Source organism: Cyprinodon tularosa, unplaced genomic scaffold (assembly GCF_016077235.1).
Source record: "Cyprinodon tularosa strain WSP-4 unplaced genomic scaffold, ASM1607723v1 ctg858, whole genome shotgun sequence".
In the NCBI taxonomy this organism is placed as follows: Eukaryota; Metazoa; Chordata; class Actinopteri; order Cyprinodontiformes; family Cyprinodontidae; genus Cyprinodon; species Cyprinodon tularosa.
Genome location: NW_024039627.1, coordinates 175,241 through 194,894, shown reverse-complemented (window position 1 = coordinate 194,894; position 19,654 = coordinate 175,241). Strand labels below are relative to the sequence as shown.

The window sequence follows — 19,654 nt, the reverse complement described above, 5'->3', positions numbered from 1 at the left end:
AAGTCAACACACAACAGAAAATATAATTACTATCACTGATTATCTCAGATATGTGAGGACCAAGGCAATAAAAAGCAAAATGTCTTTTGAGCACAAGTCATGATGGCCCCTGCGTTCATGCACTGACACAAAAGATGACCTTGGACGAACGCCCAGGTTTTCAATCTGCAACAGACAGAAGAAAGTGTTGTTCCAGAATGTTCTCCTCACAAAAGGTTTGAGAAGGCCTGAGAGGAAGTGATTCATCCCGACTTGTTAGAACAAATGTGCTGAATGAATGCATTCCCTTATAATGATGATAACTAGGAATGTCAAGTGTGAACATAGAGAAAAATATGGAGTAAAAAAAAAAGCAAGATTTCAACATTGTATGCAACTATATAGCAACCTACGGTCATTCTGTTTAGCTATTTGAAATTAGAGGCCTTATTTTTTGGCAACTAAGGATCAGCCTTTCAACAAGAAGTACAGATGAACGTTTTGTGAGGTCTCATAAAGTTTTAATCACAGAGGAACTACTGGATAATCCAAGATCTCTGGATACAGTCAGGCTCTTTATATGTTCTGTTCTCAGGATGTTTCATTTAAATCAATTCAATTCAATTTATATAGTGCCAATTCACACCACCTCATGTCAAGGAAATTTAACCAAATCATACAGGCAAACGGATACAAAGTTTTCTTCAGGAAGAGTTTTTGTTTATCTGTGTGTGGAGTAAATGTCTGGAATGGATTGAATGACGAGTTTAAAAAAATTATAAACGCAAACCAATTTAAAAAACTGATTAAAACCGAGCTCCTTTCAAAATACACTATATAAGATGACTGTTTAATAGTCTATAATGTAATTGATGACATAAATAGTACTTAAAATAATTGTACATGCCTAAACTTCATGCACTGAAAAAAAATGAAATCTAGATAAGTAATTTTTTCTTAAAATAAGTGCATTATTTCTTGAATTGAGGAGGTAAAAGAGACATTTTGCCAATGGAACAAGACAATTTACATTTAAAATAAGAAAACACAATGATAATTTTCTTATTTCAAATGCATTTTATTTAAATATCTTATTTCAATGGTAAAAATACTTCCATTGGCAAACTATCTCATTTACCTACTCAAATTAAGGGTAAATACGCTTAATTTAAGACCTTTTTACTTATTTTTAGATCGTTTTTCCAGTGTGTGGAATGGAAACAAGTGTTTTTTTTTGGTTTTTTGATGTTTTGACAGTTAATTGATGATAAATTGAAAAGTAGGAAAGGGGCAGGACATTATAAGATGTATCTTCTACCTGCTCCTTTTCGAACAGAAAATACAAAATTTGCATGTCACATGGGCAAAATAATTTGTTTAATATTTTCATTCTTAAGTTTGTTTCATTCAAATTTTTTTTCTTTCTTGATTGTTTTTACTGTCTGTTCGAAATAAATAAATCTAAAGCCGGGCGTACAATGTACGATTTTTTTTGCCCTTTTCAGGACGATTCTCCAGTCGTGCGAGAATTTTTTTCAATCAGGCCGAGTTTCAGCCTGATCGTGCGTTGTGTACACTGGAAAAACGATCTTGAAATAAGTAAAAATGTCTTAAATTAAGTGTATTTACCCTTAATTTGAGTAGGTAAATAAGATCACCTGCCAATGGAATGAGAATGTTTACTCTTAAAATAAGATAATTAGATGATATGCACTTGAAGTAAGACAATGCAATTGTTTTTTCTTATTTTAAATGTAAATTGTTTTGTTCCATTGGCAAAGTGTCTCACTTACCTCCTCAATTCAAGAACAAATGCACTTAATTTAAGAAAAATTGACTTATCTAGATTTGGATTTTTTTCTGTGTGGTGCACAGGGGGGTAACGACACTGTTTAGCCTCTCGTCCCGACCAGGACTCGTAAGGACGGGAGAAAATAAAACGTTTTTAATTCAGTCAGCCGTCATCAGATGTTCGTGGACAAACTCTGCTGTTGTAGCAGAGCTACGAGCAGATTTACCAGAACCTCGAGCAGTGCGTATGTGCAAACAAGGGAGTTCTTCTTCTTCTTCCAGATTGACGAGTCCGACCAGCGCCATCTCTGCGCTCAGTCTGACGTGTGGTTTTTACACTGCAAAAACGATCTAGAAATAAGTACAAATTTCTTAAATTAAGTGTATTTACCCTTAATTTGAGTAGGTAAATATGATGATTTGCCAATAAAATTAGTATCATTACTCTTAAAATAAGATAATTAGATAATATGAACTTGAAATAAGACAATGCAATTGTTTTTTCTTATTTTAAACGTAAATTGTCTTGTTCCATTGGCAAAGTGTCACACTTTCCTCCTCATTTGGAGAAAAAATTACTTACTTTAAGAAAAAATGACTTAGATTTCTATTTTTTTGCAGTGTAGACGTACAGTGTGAGCAGGTAGATCACATCAGAGCGTCGGGTCACATGGTGTGCGAACATACTGTAGCTCGATTTAAAACATCGCACCGTGTATGCCCGGCTTTAACAAAACTCTGCATCTCTGCTATACATGTCAAATATATATGCCTGTTTGTTTTATTGAAGTTAACCCCTATTTTTTGATTTGTTGTCCTTTGCTGTTTGCTGAAGGAAAACCAGCTGATTGCATCGACTCATTGACTCTTCAGCAATCCCTCACACTAAGCATGCTTGTGGCGACAGTGGAGAGGAAAACTCCCTTTGAACAGGAAGAAACCTCCAGCAGAACCAGGCTCAGTGTGAGCGGCCATCTGCTGAGGCCGACTGGGGTTCAAGGAGACAGAAGCAGACATAGAAAAAGAAGCATAGATACAAAAGGCAACTGTCAACCAGCTCCACAGGCGGCTCTAACAGCAGTGTGTTGCAGTGAGCTTGACACAGACATTTTTAAATTATGCTCAATATTGAAGCGTGGTCTGCGCTACACACTGAGGGTCTAGATACGGCCGAGGCGGCGAGGAAGTGGGGGAGAGTTTAGTCCGACGACGGAGGGACATGGGGGCCAAAAAGGGTGGAGATCCAGGTGGAAAAAGGGTCGCAGCGTTCTCGCGCACCTCGCTCTTCTAGCGGGTCAAACTTCACGAGTTGTTTTCTGGAAATTCGGTCCTAAAAACAAAACAAGCCGGCCTCCTGTCTGCGGCGCTGTCTGCGGTCAGCTACAATTTCGGAGAGGTGCAGCATAGCGTCTGTGGAGGGGGCGGGACATCTGGAGCCGAGGCATTGCATTGCACTCATTGCACTGATTCTGGGCAGTATTTTCTGATGCAACTTTTCTACTTCTGTTATTTGCTATTTTTTCTTAAAAAAATGCATAACGATATTATACCTTTCATGGATTTATTTCAAACTTGAAACTTTGTTTAGCCTGTAAGGTGTAAAAAAAAAAATAATAATAAAAAAAAAATTAATCGATTAATCGAATCGTATCGTGGTGTATTCTTGAGTATGGAAAATAATCGAATCGTTGGGTCAGGAAATCGATACTGAATCGAATCGCCATGATGGATGTGATTTACACCTCTTATATTTACCTTAAATGTAAACTCTTAAATGAAAGAGGAATCTTCCCTGAGTTACTGCGGCTGAAGTTTGGATGAGCTTGGATGATAAATATGGAAGCTTTTGTCTTTTTAAAGCAACTTTTTTTGTCCCATAAAATTGTTACTTTACCGTAATATTATGACCTTATTTACAAAATATGTATTTATATTGTAAAACTTTTATTAAATGTTTAACCAGAAATGAGAGAAAATACTTATAATCGATTAGACTAAATGACATATACTCACATGATTAATAAAAAGCTTATTTTGCCATAATGGAAACTCAATTGTTCCACATCCATCCAGAGACGTTTCCAGTGTGTAGTGGGTTGCGTTGACTTTAGCTTTGCATGCAGGGTCTTTCAGCGTGAGGGTGGCGTTAAAAAATCCGTTCTCCTGGGAAAACATGAAAACACACAAAAAGAAAACGGTGGATAAAAAAATCAAGCAAGGAATTTTTTCATGGAGTCATTTTTGTTTAGAGAATTGTAAAAGTAAAAAGCTACATAATAAAAGCTAAAGCGGTCGTGCGTAATGGAGTTCTCAGGAATAAACAAATCCCACAAGGTTGTCTGGCAGGAGCTATTAATTAAAGAGCATGCCAGTTTCCATTCTGTGATGTGGACTGACTGACTGGGTGATGTTTCAATGCCAAATGTTTGCCTGCCTCAGCATAAGCCATGTGAAAACGGTTCGCTTCGCCGCACTTTAATACGGAAAGGTCAGTATGCACTGCAAAAACCATCTAGAAATAAGTAAAAAATATCTTAAATTAAGGGTATTTACCCTTAATTTAAGCAGATAAATAAGATGATTTGCCAATGGAATGAGTATTTTTACTCTTAAAATTAGATAATTAGTTAATATGCACTTGAAATAAGACAAAGCAATTTTTTTTTCTTATTTTAAATGTAAATTGTCCAGTTCCATTGGCAAAGTATTCCACTTAACTCCTCATTTTAAGAAAAAATTTGCTTAATTCAAGCAAAAATTACTCATTTAGATTTCCATTTTTTTGCAGTGTGGCCTAAACTCTCTCACTGTTGGTGATTGGAGGCTTAAAAAAAAGCAGATTTGATGATTTTAATGATCGTCACTCGCTGTCGGTTGTTTCAGTGTCGCCCTTTTTGGAAACATGGATTCTCATCGGCGCTTTGTCAGAAATTACTGTGGAGAAAACATTCATTAAGGTTCCTAATTAGTTTGGACTTTATTCTCTAATGGGTGTCTGACACTTCAGCTATTTCCGGCACCTTTTTTTTTTTTTTCAAGTTTGTCATTTCATGTTAGTGTTTCGTGAGAGAAAAAAGATTTTTGTTATGATATTTGCATAATGGTTTATATTTTAAAATTATTCTTCTGGAGTTTCTTCTCTGCACCTTCCTAAGAATGGAAAAAAGAAGAAGTCCTTTTATCTTTTAAACATGGTTTAAAGTTATCGGGTGAATTATTATTGAGTGAATGTGTTTTTCTTAAATAAAGAAGAGAAAAAAATTTATTTTGTAAATGAAAACTGGAGAAAACAATGAAGTGAATTTAGATAAAAAAGATTTTTTTTTCTCCGTTCACCCTCAACCGATCGTGTTCTGGTTTAAACCCTGTTCCGCCCTCCACCGAATCAGACTAACACTGGAATACAGCACAAAGATTGGAGTCAAAGATTCTACAACTTCTCTGGAAACGTGAGTCAAAAACCAGATCCTCTTCTCCAAATCCATGAATGAAATTTCCCACTGAGCCTGAACTAATCGCTGTGTCTTCCTCTCACCTTCCAGCTCCAGCTGAGAAGAGTTCAGGGCAACACTGATCTTTGCATTATCTCTTCAATAAAACCTGTTTAACCTTTTCCCCTGGTCTCTCTGTAGTGGTTTCTCTGCATTTGGGTCTCATCTTTAGTTAATCATGACACAAAACCTCGAGATCACACAGGAGTTCATAGCAAATTTAACCCTATAATGCCAAATGTATCATATTTGATACATACAGTTTCTGAAATGTTTTGCGTCTGACACCTTTTGCATAATTTAATGGTAAAAACTTTGTTCTAAATCCTATTGTACACAATCAGATATACCTGATAACAGCCAGTAGAAGACTACACAAAAAATAATCTTGATTTATCGCATAGTAATAAATAGGGATGCGTGATATAATCGGCCCCCTATCGGTATCGGCCTTAAAACTGAATATCGGACATCGGCCACCCCACCGATATTTAACCCGATATTTGATCAGCTTCTGAGTTTCTAAAGTCTAAAAAAAATAAAAAATACTACTTCTTCTTCTTCCTCAAAAACTTCTTTTTTACAGACTTAAAAACTTCTAAAGACGAGGGAAAAAATATTGATATATTAAAATATCACAATATCTTCATATGCTGATATGTTGCCATTTAAAAACACCATATCAATCTCTTTCACTAATGAAATATTGCTATATGTCATCGTTATGCTTTGAAATCCCCAGAAAATTCACGAAATGTTGCCATATTTTTAAATGTTGATATATTGACGCGGTATCGATCTATTTTACTAACAAAATCTCACAAGAATTTGCAAAATATCACGAGAGTTTGTAACAGAACGATGAAATTTCACGAGATTTTGAAAGTAAAATAGATCGATACCGCGTTTTTAAAAATCAATTGATATCAGCATATGAAAATATATTTGAGAATATTATTTTTCAAAGTGTCAGAAATGGATAACAAAACTGCTATTTTCAATGACTACTTATTTTTGTTCAGCTTTAACATCGGTATCGATATCGGTTATCGGCTACGTGAGTTTTAAAATATCGGCATATCGGCCAAAATCCCAATATCGTGCATCCCTAGTAATAAATTATTAATATCAAAAATGTATTTCTGTTTTTTCTTTTTACATATTTTGTTAAAAGGCCTGCAAACCAAAAAAAAAGTAATTTTCTGTTTTGTTTCATTCTTGGATCGGGCTTTAAAGGGTTAAATGACCAATTAGGAAGAAGACATAGAGATACTTTCAAGAAAAAAAATATCACAACAAGAAGAGGTGTTGATTAAAGGGACGAAGGGCTGCTAATGGTTTCTGCTAATGCTTTCTGATGAGTTCACATCATAATCAACTGGGTATTTCCTCCTCTGAGCTGCATATGCTAGGACATCAGGTGAAGAGAATCCAGCATGTAACATCCCTGATTTATAAAGAAATTAGCTAAAACCATAAAGTTCATTTTGACGCATTGTTTTGCGACTCATACATTTAGAATAAATAATTAGTTTTTAAGTAGCGGAGGTCTTTAAAATCACCTCTAGGATCTTTCTGTCAATGCTGACGACCATCCTCTTCTCTTCGCACTGCACTGTGAGGGCGTCGTCCAAGGGGCCTTTCACCGGCCCGGACTCTTCTTCAACTCCAGACAAGGGGCCAGGAAATGGAAACGGCGGGCTGGAGCGTGGCGGCGCCGGTCTGTTTTCTATCACAGGAATGTGACGCTGAAAGGACATCTTAGGCGGCAATTCTCTGTGTGGAGAATACGCCACATCTGGAAGACACAAGCCGTTTCATTAAGGTCGACCTTTGACCCCGGGGTATCGCTGTGATACCTGCGAGCTTCAGGTTACCTTGCTCTCGCAGACGAATGTTGAAGCGGCTTGCCAAGGGGGTGCTGGTGTAGGATGTGACCGGACCGTAGCCCTTTTCTTCCGCCCACTGAATCAAGGCCTGGGGTCCTGATGGTAGCGAGACTTTGGGTTTTATCCTTATCGTCTGTGAGCCAACACTCACAGCATTAGAGGCCTGTTGAAAAGAAATTTCATTAAATGCTTTTGGTTTAAGAAAAAAAAAACAAGAAAAGCCAAAAGACCATAAAAAGAAGACTCATCATCACGGATGTTCGTCAAGTACGGTCCTGCACTGATTCTGTGGCGAATGTGAATCACGGTGAGGTAATGGGCGTGTGACGGCCTGACCATGCAAGTTTGCTCTTAAAAAATTTGGTTCCTGCCCATGCTTCTCCCACCATGTAAGGATTTCTATTTTTTTTTACAGTCGTTTCCCACAGATTAGAAACTCTTAGTTTTGCTTAGCTGAACATCCCAAAAACAAGCTCACACAATCCTGTGGTCCCTTTACTGTCAAGAGAAAGTGTCAGCAGTTTGGTGTTAGGATTAGGAATCTAACTTTTGTTTAGCCTGAGTGATCTTACTGAGATTATATCGGCTTTATCAGCTCTGCAGTCATTTGAGCTCATGGGAAGAATCATCTATTTCAAAACCTTAAAAATGCTCCAAGCTGATAGAAAAATATCAGTTTGAATCTTGCACATGCACAGACACAAACACTACTGCACTCCATCTAGAAATCAGAAAAAAAATGTCTTCAATTAAGTGTATTTCCCCCAAATTTGAGCAGGTAAATCAGATGATTTGCCGATTAAAAGAGATTTTTTTACTCTAAAAATAAGATATTTAGATAATGTAAATTGTCTTACCTCCTCAATTTAAGAAAAAGGATGCACTTATTTCAAGAAAAAATGACTTTTTTAAATTTAAATTTTTACAGTGTGTGGTACCAGTATTTCACTAAGGATGTAATTAGATAACAGCTGTGGATAGCAGGGAGTGTGTTGACACGCTGCATTTCTGCGTGGTCGTCCAGCTGCAGTGTGACAGCTGTGAGGGCCTCTGCAGGAACAGGGCTCCAAATGCTGTCAGAGACCCATCGCTCCTTTTCCATGAACTGCTGCGCCCAAACGTAGGCAACATCAGAAGCAAGACTACTAGATGGCTGCACAACCTGACGATGTTCAAAAGCTCGAACCAAGATTATGTTGGGATCTGGAGATTCTCCACCTTCTCCAGCAGAGTGCTGTGTCGATCTCCTGGGCTGGAGCCCTCCAGCACAGCTGACGTTCATCAGCCCATCAGGAGACCTGCCTATATAATCAGCAGCCAGACCTTCCTTCAACGCCGCAGTGTTGACCAAGTTTGGTTAGCGAACCTGAGCCTCTGAAATACTAGAATCTTTGTCTCTTAAGCTACGTTTACATGGACACAACTAATCGGATTGAAGGCCTGATCAGATCAAAAATGTTTCATGTAAACATGTCAGACTGAAGATTCTAATCCGATTCGGTCCGATCGGATCTAAATTTAATTCCGAAAGAGAGAGGTGGTTTTTGCCGATCGCCATTCCGATTGGCGTCCATGTAAACACCCATTCGGATCTGAAGAGTAAAATAATCTTCACTGCGCATGTGTGCGACGTCAGCGTGACGTTTTTCCGCCTTGTCAACAACCGGAAACCACCGGTCGCTCTCGCTCTTGTTGTGAACAACATGGCGGGAGGAGTCTAGGAACGCTGACTTATACACTCAAGTTCATTTAAAGCTGCAGGAAGCAGGAATTTATCCTCCTCCTCTTCCTCTTCTTCCTCTCCACAGCCCACTTGCTCTCCCACGCCGGTTCAATCGCTCATTCTCTACATTTTCTCTCGGACATTTCGCTGCCAAGCGCTTTTTTCCTCCTCTCTCCATTTTTCTTTCCGCTCGCTCCGAGCGCATCGTTTGTCAGGCCTCCCAAAAACCAGACGCAGACAGAACTGCCAAGTTTGGCAGGAAGTTCTGCGCATGCTTAAAAGATTTAATCTGATCCAACGCTTGGTACATGTATACACACGTCATGATCGGATCATTTCATTTAGTGTCCATGTAAACGGAGATTTTGAATTTCCGATCAACCAAGGTTTGGATCGGATCGGGGAAATTTTGCGCATGTAAACGTAGCTTAAGAGAAACCCAATTCTAACCTGCCTCTGTCTTCTCGCTCATAGGAAACCCTTCTCTCGTCTGAAGCTCTGGATGAGCTTAGCCTGTTACCTGCCTGCCTGCCCTAGAGAGCCAAACCTGAAGATCTCACTCTGGAATCCACCTGCTGCTCTTAAGGAAAGAGCTAATCACTCAAACCAAGGTCTGTCACTAGAAAGTCAGAAGCTAGACGCTGCTGCTGCTGAGCACTCTGCTGAACCAACAGTCTCTGGACCCAACCGGTTCCCTCTCTCAGAAAAGAAAGCCTGGACCTCTTCAAGGTATTTTCAGAAACATCTGAAAACTAAACAACTAATCTGTTAACCTGGCTAATCAAACTATCCGTCTCTGCAGACGCCTGAGAATCCTGCCCGGACCAGTTTCCTGAATCCAGTTCATGTTATCTCTGTGCAAACCTTTAATAAACTCTGTTGAACTTTTTATCAGTCTCCAAGTGGTGTTCTGCATGTGGGTTTGATTTCTAAACCAACCATGACAGATTAGGATTATGCACGCCATGATATTGTACGTTTCCAGTCTCATATAAGCTGTTTTCCTTATTCTACACAATATTGCTCAATAATCCATGATGAAAAAAATTACTGAATTAACTTAACATATTTAACATATTTAATTTCTCTTTTTGATCAAAAATGAGTTAAAAAAAAGTACAATTGCATTTTTTTTTTTCCAACCAAAAACTGCATTTTTTTTGAGAGAATTTTTACTTTATTATTGTTGGAAGAAATCTTTTATAAATCGAAATGTAAGAATAAGGAATTCCAGAAATGTTCCACACCAAATTTATTTAAAAATATATATATTTTTTTTCATTCTTTTTTTTCAAACTTCAGTTTTTCTTTTTTTTCCGCTGATTTTATATTTTACATTTTTTCCCTGATTTTTCACATGGAGTTTCTTAACTAGATTCTTATCAAATTGTGTTTTATATTTTCTTCACTTCCAGCCCCCTGAAATTAAGGCAATAGTGATCTATAAAGGAATAGATTTCGTAAAACTCAATGCGAAAAACAGAAATTTAAAAATACACTGCAAAAAATAAAAAAAATAAAAAAACACAATTGCATTGTCTTATTTCAAGTGCATATTATCTAATGATCTTATTTTTAGACTAAAAATACTCATTCCATTGGCAAATTATCCCATTTACTTACTCAAATTAATGGTAAATACACTTAATTTAAGGCATTTTTTTTTTTCATTTTTAGATGTATTTTTGCAGTGTATAAAAATAAAAAAAAATCTTATAAAACAGCAAAGTTGATTGGAAACTGATAATTAAAATAAATCAGAGCATTAAATGAATTATTAATCATCAGGTAATGCACTGCAAAAACGATCTGGAAACGAGTAAAAATGTCTTAAAATTAGTGTATTTAGCATAATTCAAGCAAGTAAATAATAAGATTTGCCAATGGAATGAGTATTTTTACTCTTAAAATAGGATAATTAGATAATATGCACTTGAAATAAGACAATGCAATAGTTTTTTTCTTATTTGAAGTGTAAATTGTCCTTTTCCATTGGCAAAATGTATTTTTTACCTCCTCAATTCAAGAACAAATGTACTTATTTTAAGAAAAAATGACTTATCAAGATTTAGATTTTTTGCAGTGTAAACAAATGTATTTGCAGAAAATTTACCTTGATTTTATTTTGTACAGTACAGTATAAAATCAGAGTGCTTTAAAAACTGTCCTTTTACCTACAATGTACAGTTAAACCTACCTCGTGTTGGTCTGCATGCAAAAGCTAAATAAAATACAAGCCTTTGGTTTCTACAAGGCTAAATTTAAAGTGCCTGAAGGGGCCAGAATCTGAAGTGATGCGGAGGAACGTCTCTTCTTACCACAACATGCAGAGGCCCGTTCACATTGTGCGTTTTGACGACCCACTGGACGGACTTTGGGCATTTGAGAACCAAGGTGACGTCTCGAATCAACTGACCGTCCTCCTTTAGAGGCCTCAGATCCACAGCGACATCCACCTGGAAACCGCTGCAGAAAACAACAACAGAGTTATCCTGCGTTTGCTGTCTGTCTGGCCAACTCATTAAAAAGCTGGATGTCCTCCCAGAACAAAACTAAACAAAATCAGAGGGAGGAGATAGAACCACAGCGAGATACAGATTCTTTCAGTCTGTTTCTCTAAGGAACCCCCGCTGTGTGAACAGCTAAGCCCCCTCTCTGCCTTCATGTTCGCTCACGTCCAAAATAAACTCTCCAGAGAAAACATGAGAGCATCCTGTCCCTCAAATATAAACAGTGACGGCATGTTCTCTGGGCTTTAAAGGCTTTGGTTTCTCACCTGTTGGAGTTCGGGGCTTCCAGCTCGATGATGTGGACCTCTTTGCTGTTGTCGAGTCCAGACAGGACGCAACCCCTTGAATCCTGGGACTCCTCATAGATGCCCATGTAGTTCAGAGACAGGAACGTCGGGTTAATCTTGCAGGTTTCGGATAATGATGGATCTGAAATGAGAGAAATAGTTTTTGCTACCTGGAGGGTTTTCTTTAAACACAATCTAAATCCAGATAAGTGATTTTTTTCTTAAAATAAGTGCATTTGTTCTTGGATTGAGGAGATAAAAGATACATTTTGCCAATGAAACAAGACACTTTACACTTAAAATATAGGAAAACATAATTGCATTGTCTTACTCCAAGTGCATATTTTATTTAATTATCTTATTTTAAGAGTAATGATACTCACTCCATTGGCAAACTATCTCATTTACCAACTCAAATTAAGGATAAATAATAGGGATGCACGATATAATCGGCCCCCTATCGGTATCGGCCTTAAAACTGAATATCGGACATCGGCCACCCCACCGATATTTAACCCGATATTTCATCAGCTTCTGAGTTTCTAAAGTCTAAAAAAAAAAATATACTACTTCTTCTTCTTCAAAAACTTCTTTTTTACAGACTTAAAAACTTCTAAAGACGAGGGAAAAAATATTGATACATTAAAATATCACAATATCTTCATATGCTGATATATTGCCATTTAAAAACACCATATCAATCTCTTTTACTAATGAAATATTGCTATATGTCATCGTTATGCTACGAAATCCCCCGAAAATTCATGAAATGTTGCCATATTTTTATATGTTGATATATTGACGCGGTATCGATCTATTTTACTAACAAAATCTCACAAGAATTTGCAAAATATCACGAGAGTTTGTAACAGAACGATGAAATTTCACGAGATTTTGAAAGTAAAATAGATCGATACCGCGTTTTTAAAAATCAATTTGATATCAGCATATGAAAATATATTTTAGTATATTATTTTTCAAAGTGTCAGAAATGGATAACAAAACTACGGAAGAGGATTAGGGCCACTGAAAAAAAAAAAAAAGTTAACTGATTTTTAAATTTTATCTCAGTTTAACATGGGAAAAAAGTCAGAATTCTGACTTTTTTCTCAGAATTCTGACTGAATTCTGACAATAAAAAAAAGTCAGAATTCTGAGAAAAAAGTCAGAATTCTGAGATTAAAGTCAGAATTCTGACTTTTTTCCCATACTATACTGAAATAAAATTTAAAAAATCAGTTAACTTTTTTTTTTTCCAGTGGCCCTAATCCTCTTCCGTACACAACTGCTATTGTCAATGACTACTTATTTTTGTCCAGCTTTAACATCAGTATCGATCTCTGTTATCGGCTACATGAGTTTTAAATTATCGGCATATCGGATACCGGCCAAAATCCCAATATCGTGCATCCCTAATAAATACACTTAATTTAAGACATTTTTACTTATTTCAAGATCGTTTTTCCAGTGAAAGTATTGGAAAAATTAGCAGGAAAAATAAAAATCAGCTGCGACTCTTTTGAAACGCACGCAGTTTACTGAGATTTAGTCCAGATTGGGAACAAATCTGAGTAAAAATGGAATAAATAGCGATACCACAACAAACCTGAACACATGATCTAAAAAAATGTTTTTTTTTTCACAATAAAAGACCCACTTTTTGAGGAGTTAACCAACGAATCTGTCCATCTTCATAAAAACACCACAGAAGAGGTGAAGGAGTGGAAATTTACAGCCGTCTATGTGGAGTAAACATCGTGTCAGTTTGGGGCTTTGCCAGACCACAGCCTCTAAGGATACAAGAGGAGCGCTTGAAGGTTGAGCGACCACTCTGTTCACCACAGCCTCACGAGGAGAGAGGACGCACTAATCAGCTGCAGACACAGGCTTTGCTTCATTCGCGTGCAAAGACTTTCAGGGAATACAGGATTTTCTTTGTCTGCGAGTTGATGAGTTCATTAGCTGCAGATTTTCAATTCTTTCCTCCGTCTTTACAGAGACATTTAGATATTTGAGGTCCTTCTTTTTAAAAGTAAACACTCCCTAAACAAAGAAAACTACACCAGCAACATTTCTTAAGTGGAAATGTTTCATTATTTAGATCAAAATGTCACACATCTGCCCTGAATTTCTGCACATAGAGCACTACCTCTGTCACGTACCGTTCCATCTGCAGTAAAGCCAGAATACAGCTGGATGGTTTTTCCACTCAAAATATTCTGCATCAAATTTTAGACATTAGAGCACAGAAATGCTAGCCTGACGTAGTCCTACTCAATTCTAGTCAGAATCTGAGTGTTACAAACGAACCAGGGAAAAAAATGCCTCTGCACTCAATTGGATAGACCTACAACCAATAAGAGCAACGGAGTGCGTGACGTATGTTAAGCGACGCATAGTTGTTGTCAACAAAAATCAAAGCGTGCAGTTGCACGCCTAGAATAAGAAGATGAGCCTTGATTGCGTTTCTCTGTTCCTCTTTTTAAATTAATTTGCTGCCGATATCTTCTAGAACAGACCTAATAGCAGAATCTACACACCTCAACTCTCCAGCGGCAGCCATTGTTGTTGTCACCCAAGCGCGCTTTGGTCACGTGGTTGATTACGTTACTGTTGATCATCTGTCCATCATCGTATAAAGCCCGCCCTGGCAGAGCTCAGTCTTAGAACTCAGTAATTTCCTTCAAAACTGACAATGATTTTTTTTTACTGTCGGCTACTTTAGATCGCCAATAAAATGTGAAATAATAGCAAATATAGGATTAGATTAAATCCTTAAGAAACGGGTGCAATACAGTTTGTTCGAGTGGAGTTGCCATACGCTGACGTCATAAGAAGGGGCGGGGCCCCGAGCAGATCTGACCCTTTCAAGCTACATTTCTTTATAGGAGCAGCCTGCATGGAGCATTAATATGTATGGAGTGAATTTTGTTCCATTATTGTTGCAAGCGAAAAAAAAAAAAAAAAAAACATGTTTTGTAGACAAACAAAATAAGAATCAATTCATGAAACTGAAAAACTTCCAAAAAATTTGCTGTTTCCTCAGATTTTTTTTTCTAATTATTTTCTTTCTCTTTTTTTGTATTTATTGTTTTTTTATAGATTCTATTTGCTTCTAGAATTGCTTTCTCTTTTAATTGCGTTTCATTCTCTTAATGTTTGAGGACAGGCTTTTCTCTGGAGTGACAAACAGATGCAATCTGGTCAATGTGGGTGTAAAAAAAATATTATCGTAAATATTTGTCATAATTCTAAACATTTGGTTTTGGTAGAACCGGTCGTCACTCCATAGCTGCTAAATGTATCCACTGGAATGCCTTCAGAAACATTAAAACCAGTTGAATAATGGTTATTGTTCTCTTTATTGTAGTTTGGCCAAAAGTAACCCCCCGTCCCTCGGGAGTATAATGATCCTTAAATAGGCCAAACTAAGAAAAACCACAAACAGGCCATAAAACAGTGTGAAGAGCTGGATTTTCTTTTCGGGGGGGGGGGGGGGGTTCTGCTCTGCAAAGCAGTGAAAGTAAACCTCTTGGCTACAACTAAAAAAAGCTTTTGTAAATAAAAAGTTAAGTTTCACTGGTTCTCCTTAAAAATAAAATAAAAAGCAACATGACCGAGCTGCGTTTGGAGACCTCACCTTCTCCAACTTTGATGTGGATGTCTTGTGTGATCCTGAGTTCGGTGAAAGAGGTGACGGCCCCATATTTCCTCCTAGCCCAGTGGAGGAGGTGCTCGTTGCCTTCAGGGAGGCTCTCCTGGATCTCTGTGTCGAAGGAGAAGTTTGCCTGCTTAGAGCGAACCTCTGAGCCCCGTGGTACCTGGAGGAGGAAAAGGTGGAAGAGCTTTAAGGGACGTGAAGGAAACTGTTGAAAAATAAAAACTATTGTTGCTTTTATCCAACGTCTGTCTTCAGTTTGAAGCACAAACTGGAAAAATTATCTAGAAATAAGTAGAAAATGTCTTAAATCAAGTATTTCCCCTAAATTTGAGCAGGTAAATGAGATAATTTGCCAATGGAATGAGTATTTTTACTCTTAAAATAAGATAATGAGATAATATGCACTTGAAATAAGACAAAGCAATTTTTTTCCTTATTTTAAATGTAAATTGTCTTGTTCCATTGGCAAAGTATCTTAATTACCTCCTCAATTTAAGAAAAAAATGCACTTAATTTAAGCAAAAATTACTCATTTAGAATTCAATTTTTTGCAGTGTGTCTCAACACTGCAAAAAGATCTAAAAATTAATAAAAACATGTCTTAAATTAGATGCATTTACCCTTAATTTGAGCAGGTAAATGAGGAAGTTTGCCAATGGAAGGAGTATTTTTGCTCTTAAAATAAGATAATTAGATAATATGCACTTGAAATAAGACAATGCAATAGTTTTTTCTTATTTTAAGTGTAAATTGTCCTTTTCCATTGGCAAAGTGTCTCTTTTACCTCCTTAATCCAAGAACAAATGCACTTATTTTAAGAAAAAATGACTTATCTAGATTTCGATTTTTTCCAGTGCAGCATTCATGCACTGCAAAAACCATCTAGAATTAAGTAAAATAATTTTTAAATTGAGTGTATTTGCCCTTAATTTGAGTAGATAAATAGGATGATTTGCTAAATGAATTAGTATAATTATTCCTAAAAATAAGATAATTAGATAATATGCACTTGAAATAAGACAAAGCAATTTTTTTCCCTTATTTTAAATGTAAATTGTCTTGTTCCATTGGCAAAGTATCTTAATTACCTCCTCAATTTAAGAAAGAAATGCACTTAATTGAAGCAAAAATTACTCATTTAGATTTCCATCTTTTGCAGTGTGTCTCAACACTGCAAAAACTATCTAAAAATTTGTAAAAAATGTCTTGAATTAAGTGTATTTACCCTTAATTTGAGCAGGTAAATGAGATAGTTTGCCAACGGAATGAGTATTTTTACGCTTAAAATAAGGTAATTAGATAATATGCACCTGAAATAAGACAATGCAATTGTGCTTTCTAATTTTAAGTGTAAATTGTCTTGTTCCATTGGCAAAATGTCTCTTTTACCTCCTCAATCCAAGAACAAATGCACTTATTTTAAGAAAAAAATGACTTATCTAGATTTTGATTTTTTCCACCTCTTTAAAGATGGTATAGGTAGCTTTAATTGACCTAACACCACTTTTCATTTTAAATATACGTTGTAAACAGAAATTGGAGCAAAGCTAGGATCGTTCCAACATATTTAAATCTTTGCCTACGATTGTGTTCAAACACTTTCATCCATAAACTCCTGTATCCAATCCAAAGCCTCCAGGTCAGTAAACACAGTCCAGCTGTGTTTAATTCCCTCTCAGTGTAAACCCAGCTGCTCTGTGAAGGTTTGTTTAAGAACATTAGTGAACAACTGCGTCATGAAGATTAAAGGAACACGGCAGACAGGTTAGAAATCTTTGGCGAAAGCTGCAACTAGACTCAATCTCAGCAGCATTTTCCTGTCATCTGAAAGTAAGACCTCTCCGCACACCAAATGCTTAGTAAAACCATCTTTAAATAAATATTTTAATGAGTGAAATATTTCAGAAAACATGTTTGGGCAAATACACTCAGGTAAAGAAAATGCTTCCTATATTTAAATGACTTTTTCATTGTCCCAGGCAGGAAAGCTTAATTTAACGTAGATTTTCTAGTTATAATTATGTTTAAAACTGAATCTAGACAATTGTCACAATTATTGACTAAAAAAACGATAATGACAGAAAAAAGATGCTCCAGCTGAGGTGAAGGAAATCACTTTAAAGCATCTAATGCTACGTTCAGACCGGACGCAGCCAGAGCAGCAGAGCAGCAAAGCTGCTTCAGCCGCGCGGTGCAAAAGTGTGTCTGGCGCACGTTGGGCGGAGCTTCACTATCCTTTCTTTGCCTTGCAGCTATATTTGCTGTGATCAGTGGGAATAAAGTAGTTTTAATATGTTTTTAAGTGAGAAAATCCAACTGAAAACTTCATCATTGCAGTCAGTTCATCCAGATTATCATCCTGCCTTCCAATATTATTTCTGTCTGAGCCGCTCAGACCCCCACATACCAGCGGTGCGCCGACAGTAAGAATCCCATTCAACAGCAGCCTCTAGCCGGGTCGCCTCCTCGCGGTTCACCGCGGCAGCTGGTAGGTGTTTTTCATCTAAATAATCTAAACTGCAGGCAGCAGGATAATAAAAGCGAACATATTCTGCCGGCAGATTTCTGCATTTTATGTTAATTTATGCGTCAATAAACCGTTTCAGAGGAGTGATCACAGCGCTCTGTATCATCAGCGATGTGTCTGTCTCACAGCCAGCTCCCAGATCAGCTTCTCTGATTGGTTGATGCGGCGCATCGAGCAGCAAAAGTTACATTTTTCCATCTCGAGCAGCAGCGCGTTTGCTGCACGTCAGATGCTTAAACGCGCCCGACGCGCTGCTTCAGCTGCTCAGACGCGCTGCGGGACCTTTTGCTGCGCCTTGACGCGCGTCAACCATTGACTTCGCATGTAAACCTGCTGCTTCTGGCACGCATGCTGCGTCCGGTGTGAACACAGCATAAGATTCATAAAATCCTAAGTCTTTCAAATGTTGTGAATTTTTAGTCAAATTGAGTTTTTGTTGCAAATTTAAACATTTCATTTATCTTAATTTATCAGATCAAATTAAATGTATGGATTTAATTATGTATAGTTGTTCTTATGATGTGATCATTTGATATATTTTGTGTATCTGTATAATTTTAAAAGGACCCCAGGAAGAGTAGCTGTCAAATTACTGACAGCTAATGGGGATCCAAATAAATAAACAAATAAACCAATTAAATTAATTTAAATGTATAGAAAAATCTTAATTTATTGCATTGGCAGATTTACTGTTGCTCATTTAAAGCCGTAAAGTCTAAGTTTTAATTTGTTTTTGCTTGTTGGTGGGGAGCTATTTTTCCCAGTGAAGCCACCAAGTCCCTGTTCCAGTATAGATGAGCTTTAATTAAAGAAGGTTTTCATGGCGGAGCGGCGGAGCTCCACAGCTTATGTTGGCGAGATTCAGATATTAGCTGCTTCTTATAAATCTGGCCTCTAATGATAAGTGGTAAGAAGGAAGCCATTGTTCACAGGAAGTCCTGATCCGTTTGACGCAACGATGCAGGAAATTTGAAAAGGGTTCTCTGGTGAAATGAAACCGAAAATTAACTTTTTCCATCTCTGTGAGCCAGAAAGATAACGGCGGGGAAAGAGAAGCCTTTCAGATTAAATGGAGGCTGGAGTGGGGGTCACCTGCCTGCAGGACGGCGAACTGACAGGGAGTTTAAACCCCTTAAAGACACCTTACTGGGCCTCACCGGGCCAGCTGAAGAATTTTCTTCAAATATTCTCTCAAGATCCCCTGAAAATCCAAAAGTTAAATATAAACATGCTTCAAAGAACGCTTCAAAACAAACTTTATTTAGACAACAGATCGAGTCACAGTGCAGCCCTAGATCCAGCTGTCAATCTGTGGCACCGTTTGAGGAATTGATGTTCGCCGCAATTAATCCAAACTCACTTAAGCAAGGAAACCCTGTTTTTCAGTGTAGTCCTGTTTCTCTGACTGTGACTAACTGGATGTGCTCTCTTCATCCTCTGACATGGGAGCTGGCTCGGAGCTCGTCTACCTGGCTGTGTGTTTCCTGGACGGGGCCGCCTTTTACAGCTGCTTTTTCTATGTCTGCTTCTGTCTCCTTGAACCCCAGTCGGCCTCAGCAGATGGCCGCTCACACTGAGCCTGGTTCTGCTGGAGGTTTCTTCCTGTTAAAAGGTAGTTTTTCCTCTCCACTGTCGCTACAAGCATGCTTACTGTGAGGGTTTGCCTTCGAGTCAATGAGTCGATGCAATCAACTGGTTTTCCTTACATAGAAAACTTTTAATCAGTGTGACTGTAGGTTTGATGAATAGTAAAGTGCCTTGATATGACATCTGTTGTGAATTGGCGCTATATAAAC

General features: G+C 37.4%; 1 protein-coding gene across 1 annotated transcript in view; it reads right to left on the bottom strand.

The window, feature by feature from the left end:
• tgfbr3 (transforming growth factor, beta receptor III) overlaps positions 1-19,654 on the bottom strand; it is a 142,878-nt gene that overhangs the window by 29,986 nt on the left and 93,238 nt on the right. Inside the window, exons 5-10 of the mRNA XM_038273105.1 lie at positions 15,311-15,491; positions 11,650-11,812; positions 11,192-11,339; positions 7,139-7,313; positions 6,824-7,059; positions 3,784-3,933 (exon numbers count right to left, since the gene is read on the bottom strand). Of these exons, the coding sequence (XP_038129033.1) occupies positions 3,784-3,933; positions 6,824-7,059; positions 7,139-7,313; positions 11,192-11,339; positions 11,650-11,812; positions 15,311-15,491 (1,053 nt within the window). The remainder of the gene's footprint in view (positions 1-3,783; positions 3,934-6,823; positions 7,060-7,138; positions 7,314-11,191; positions 11,340-11,649; positions 11,813-15,310; positions 15,492-19,654) is intronic.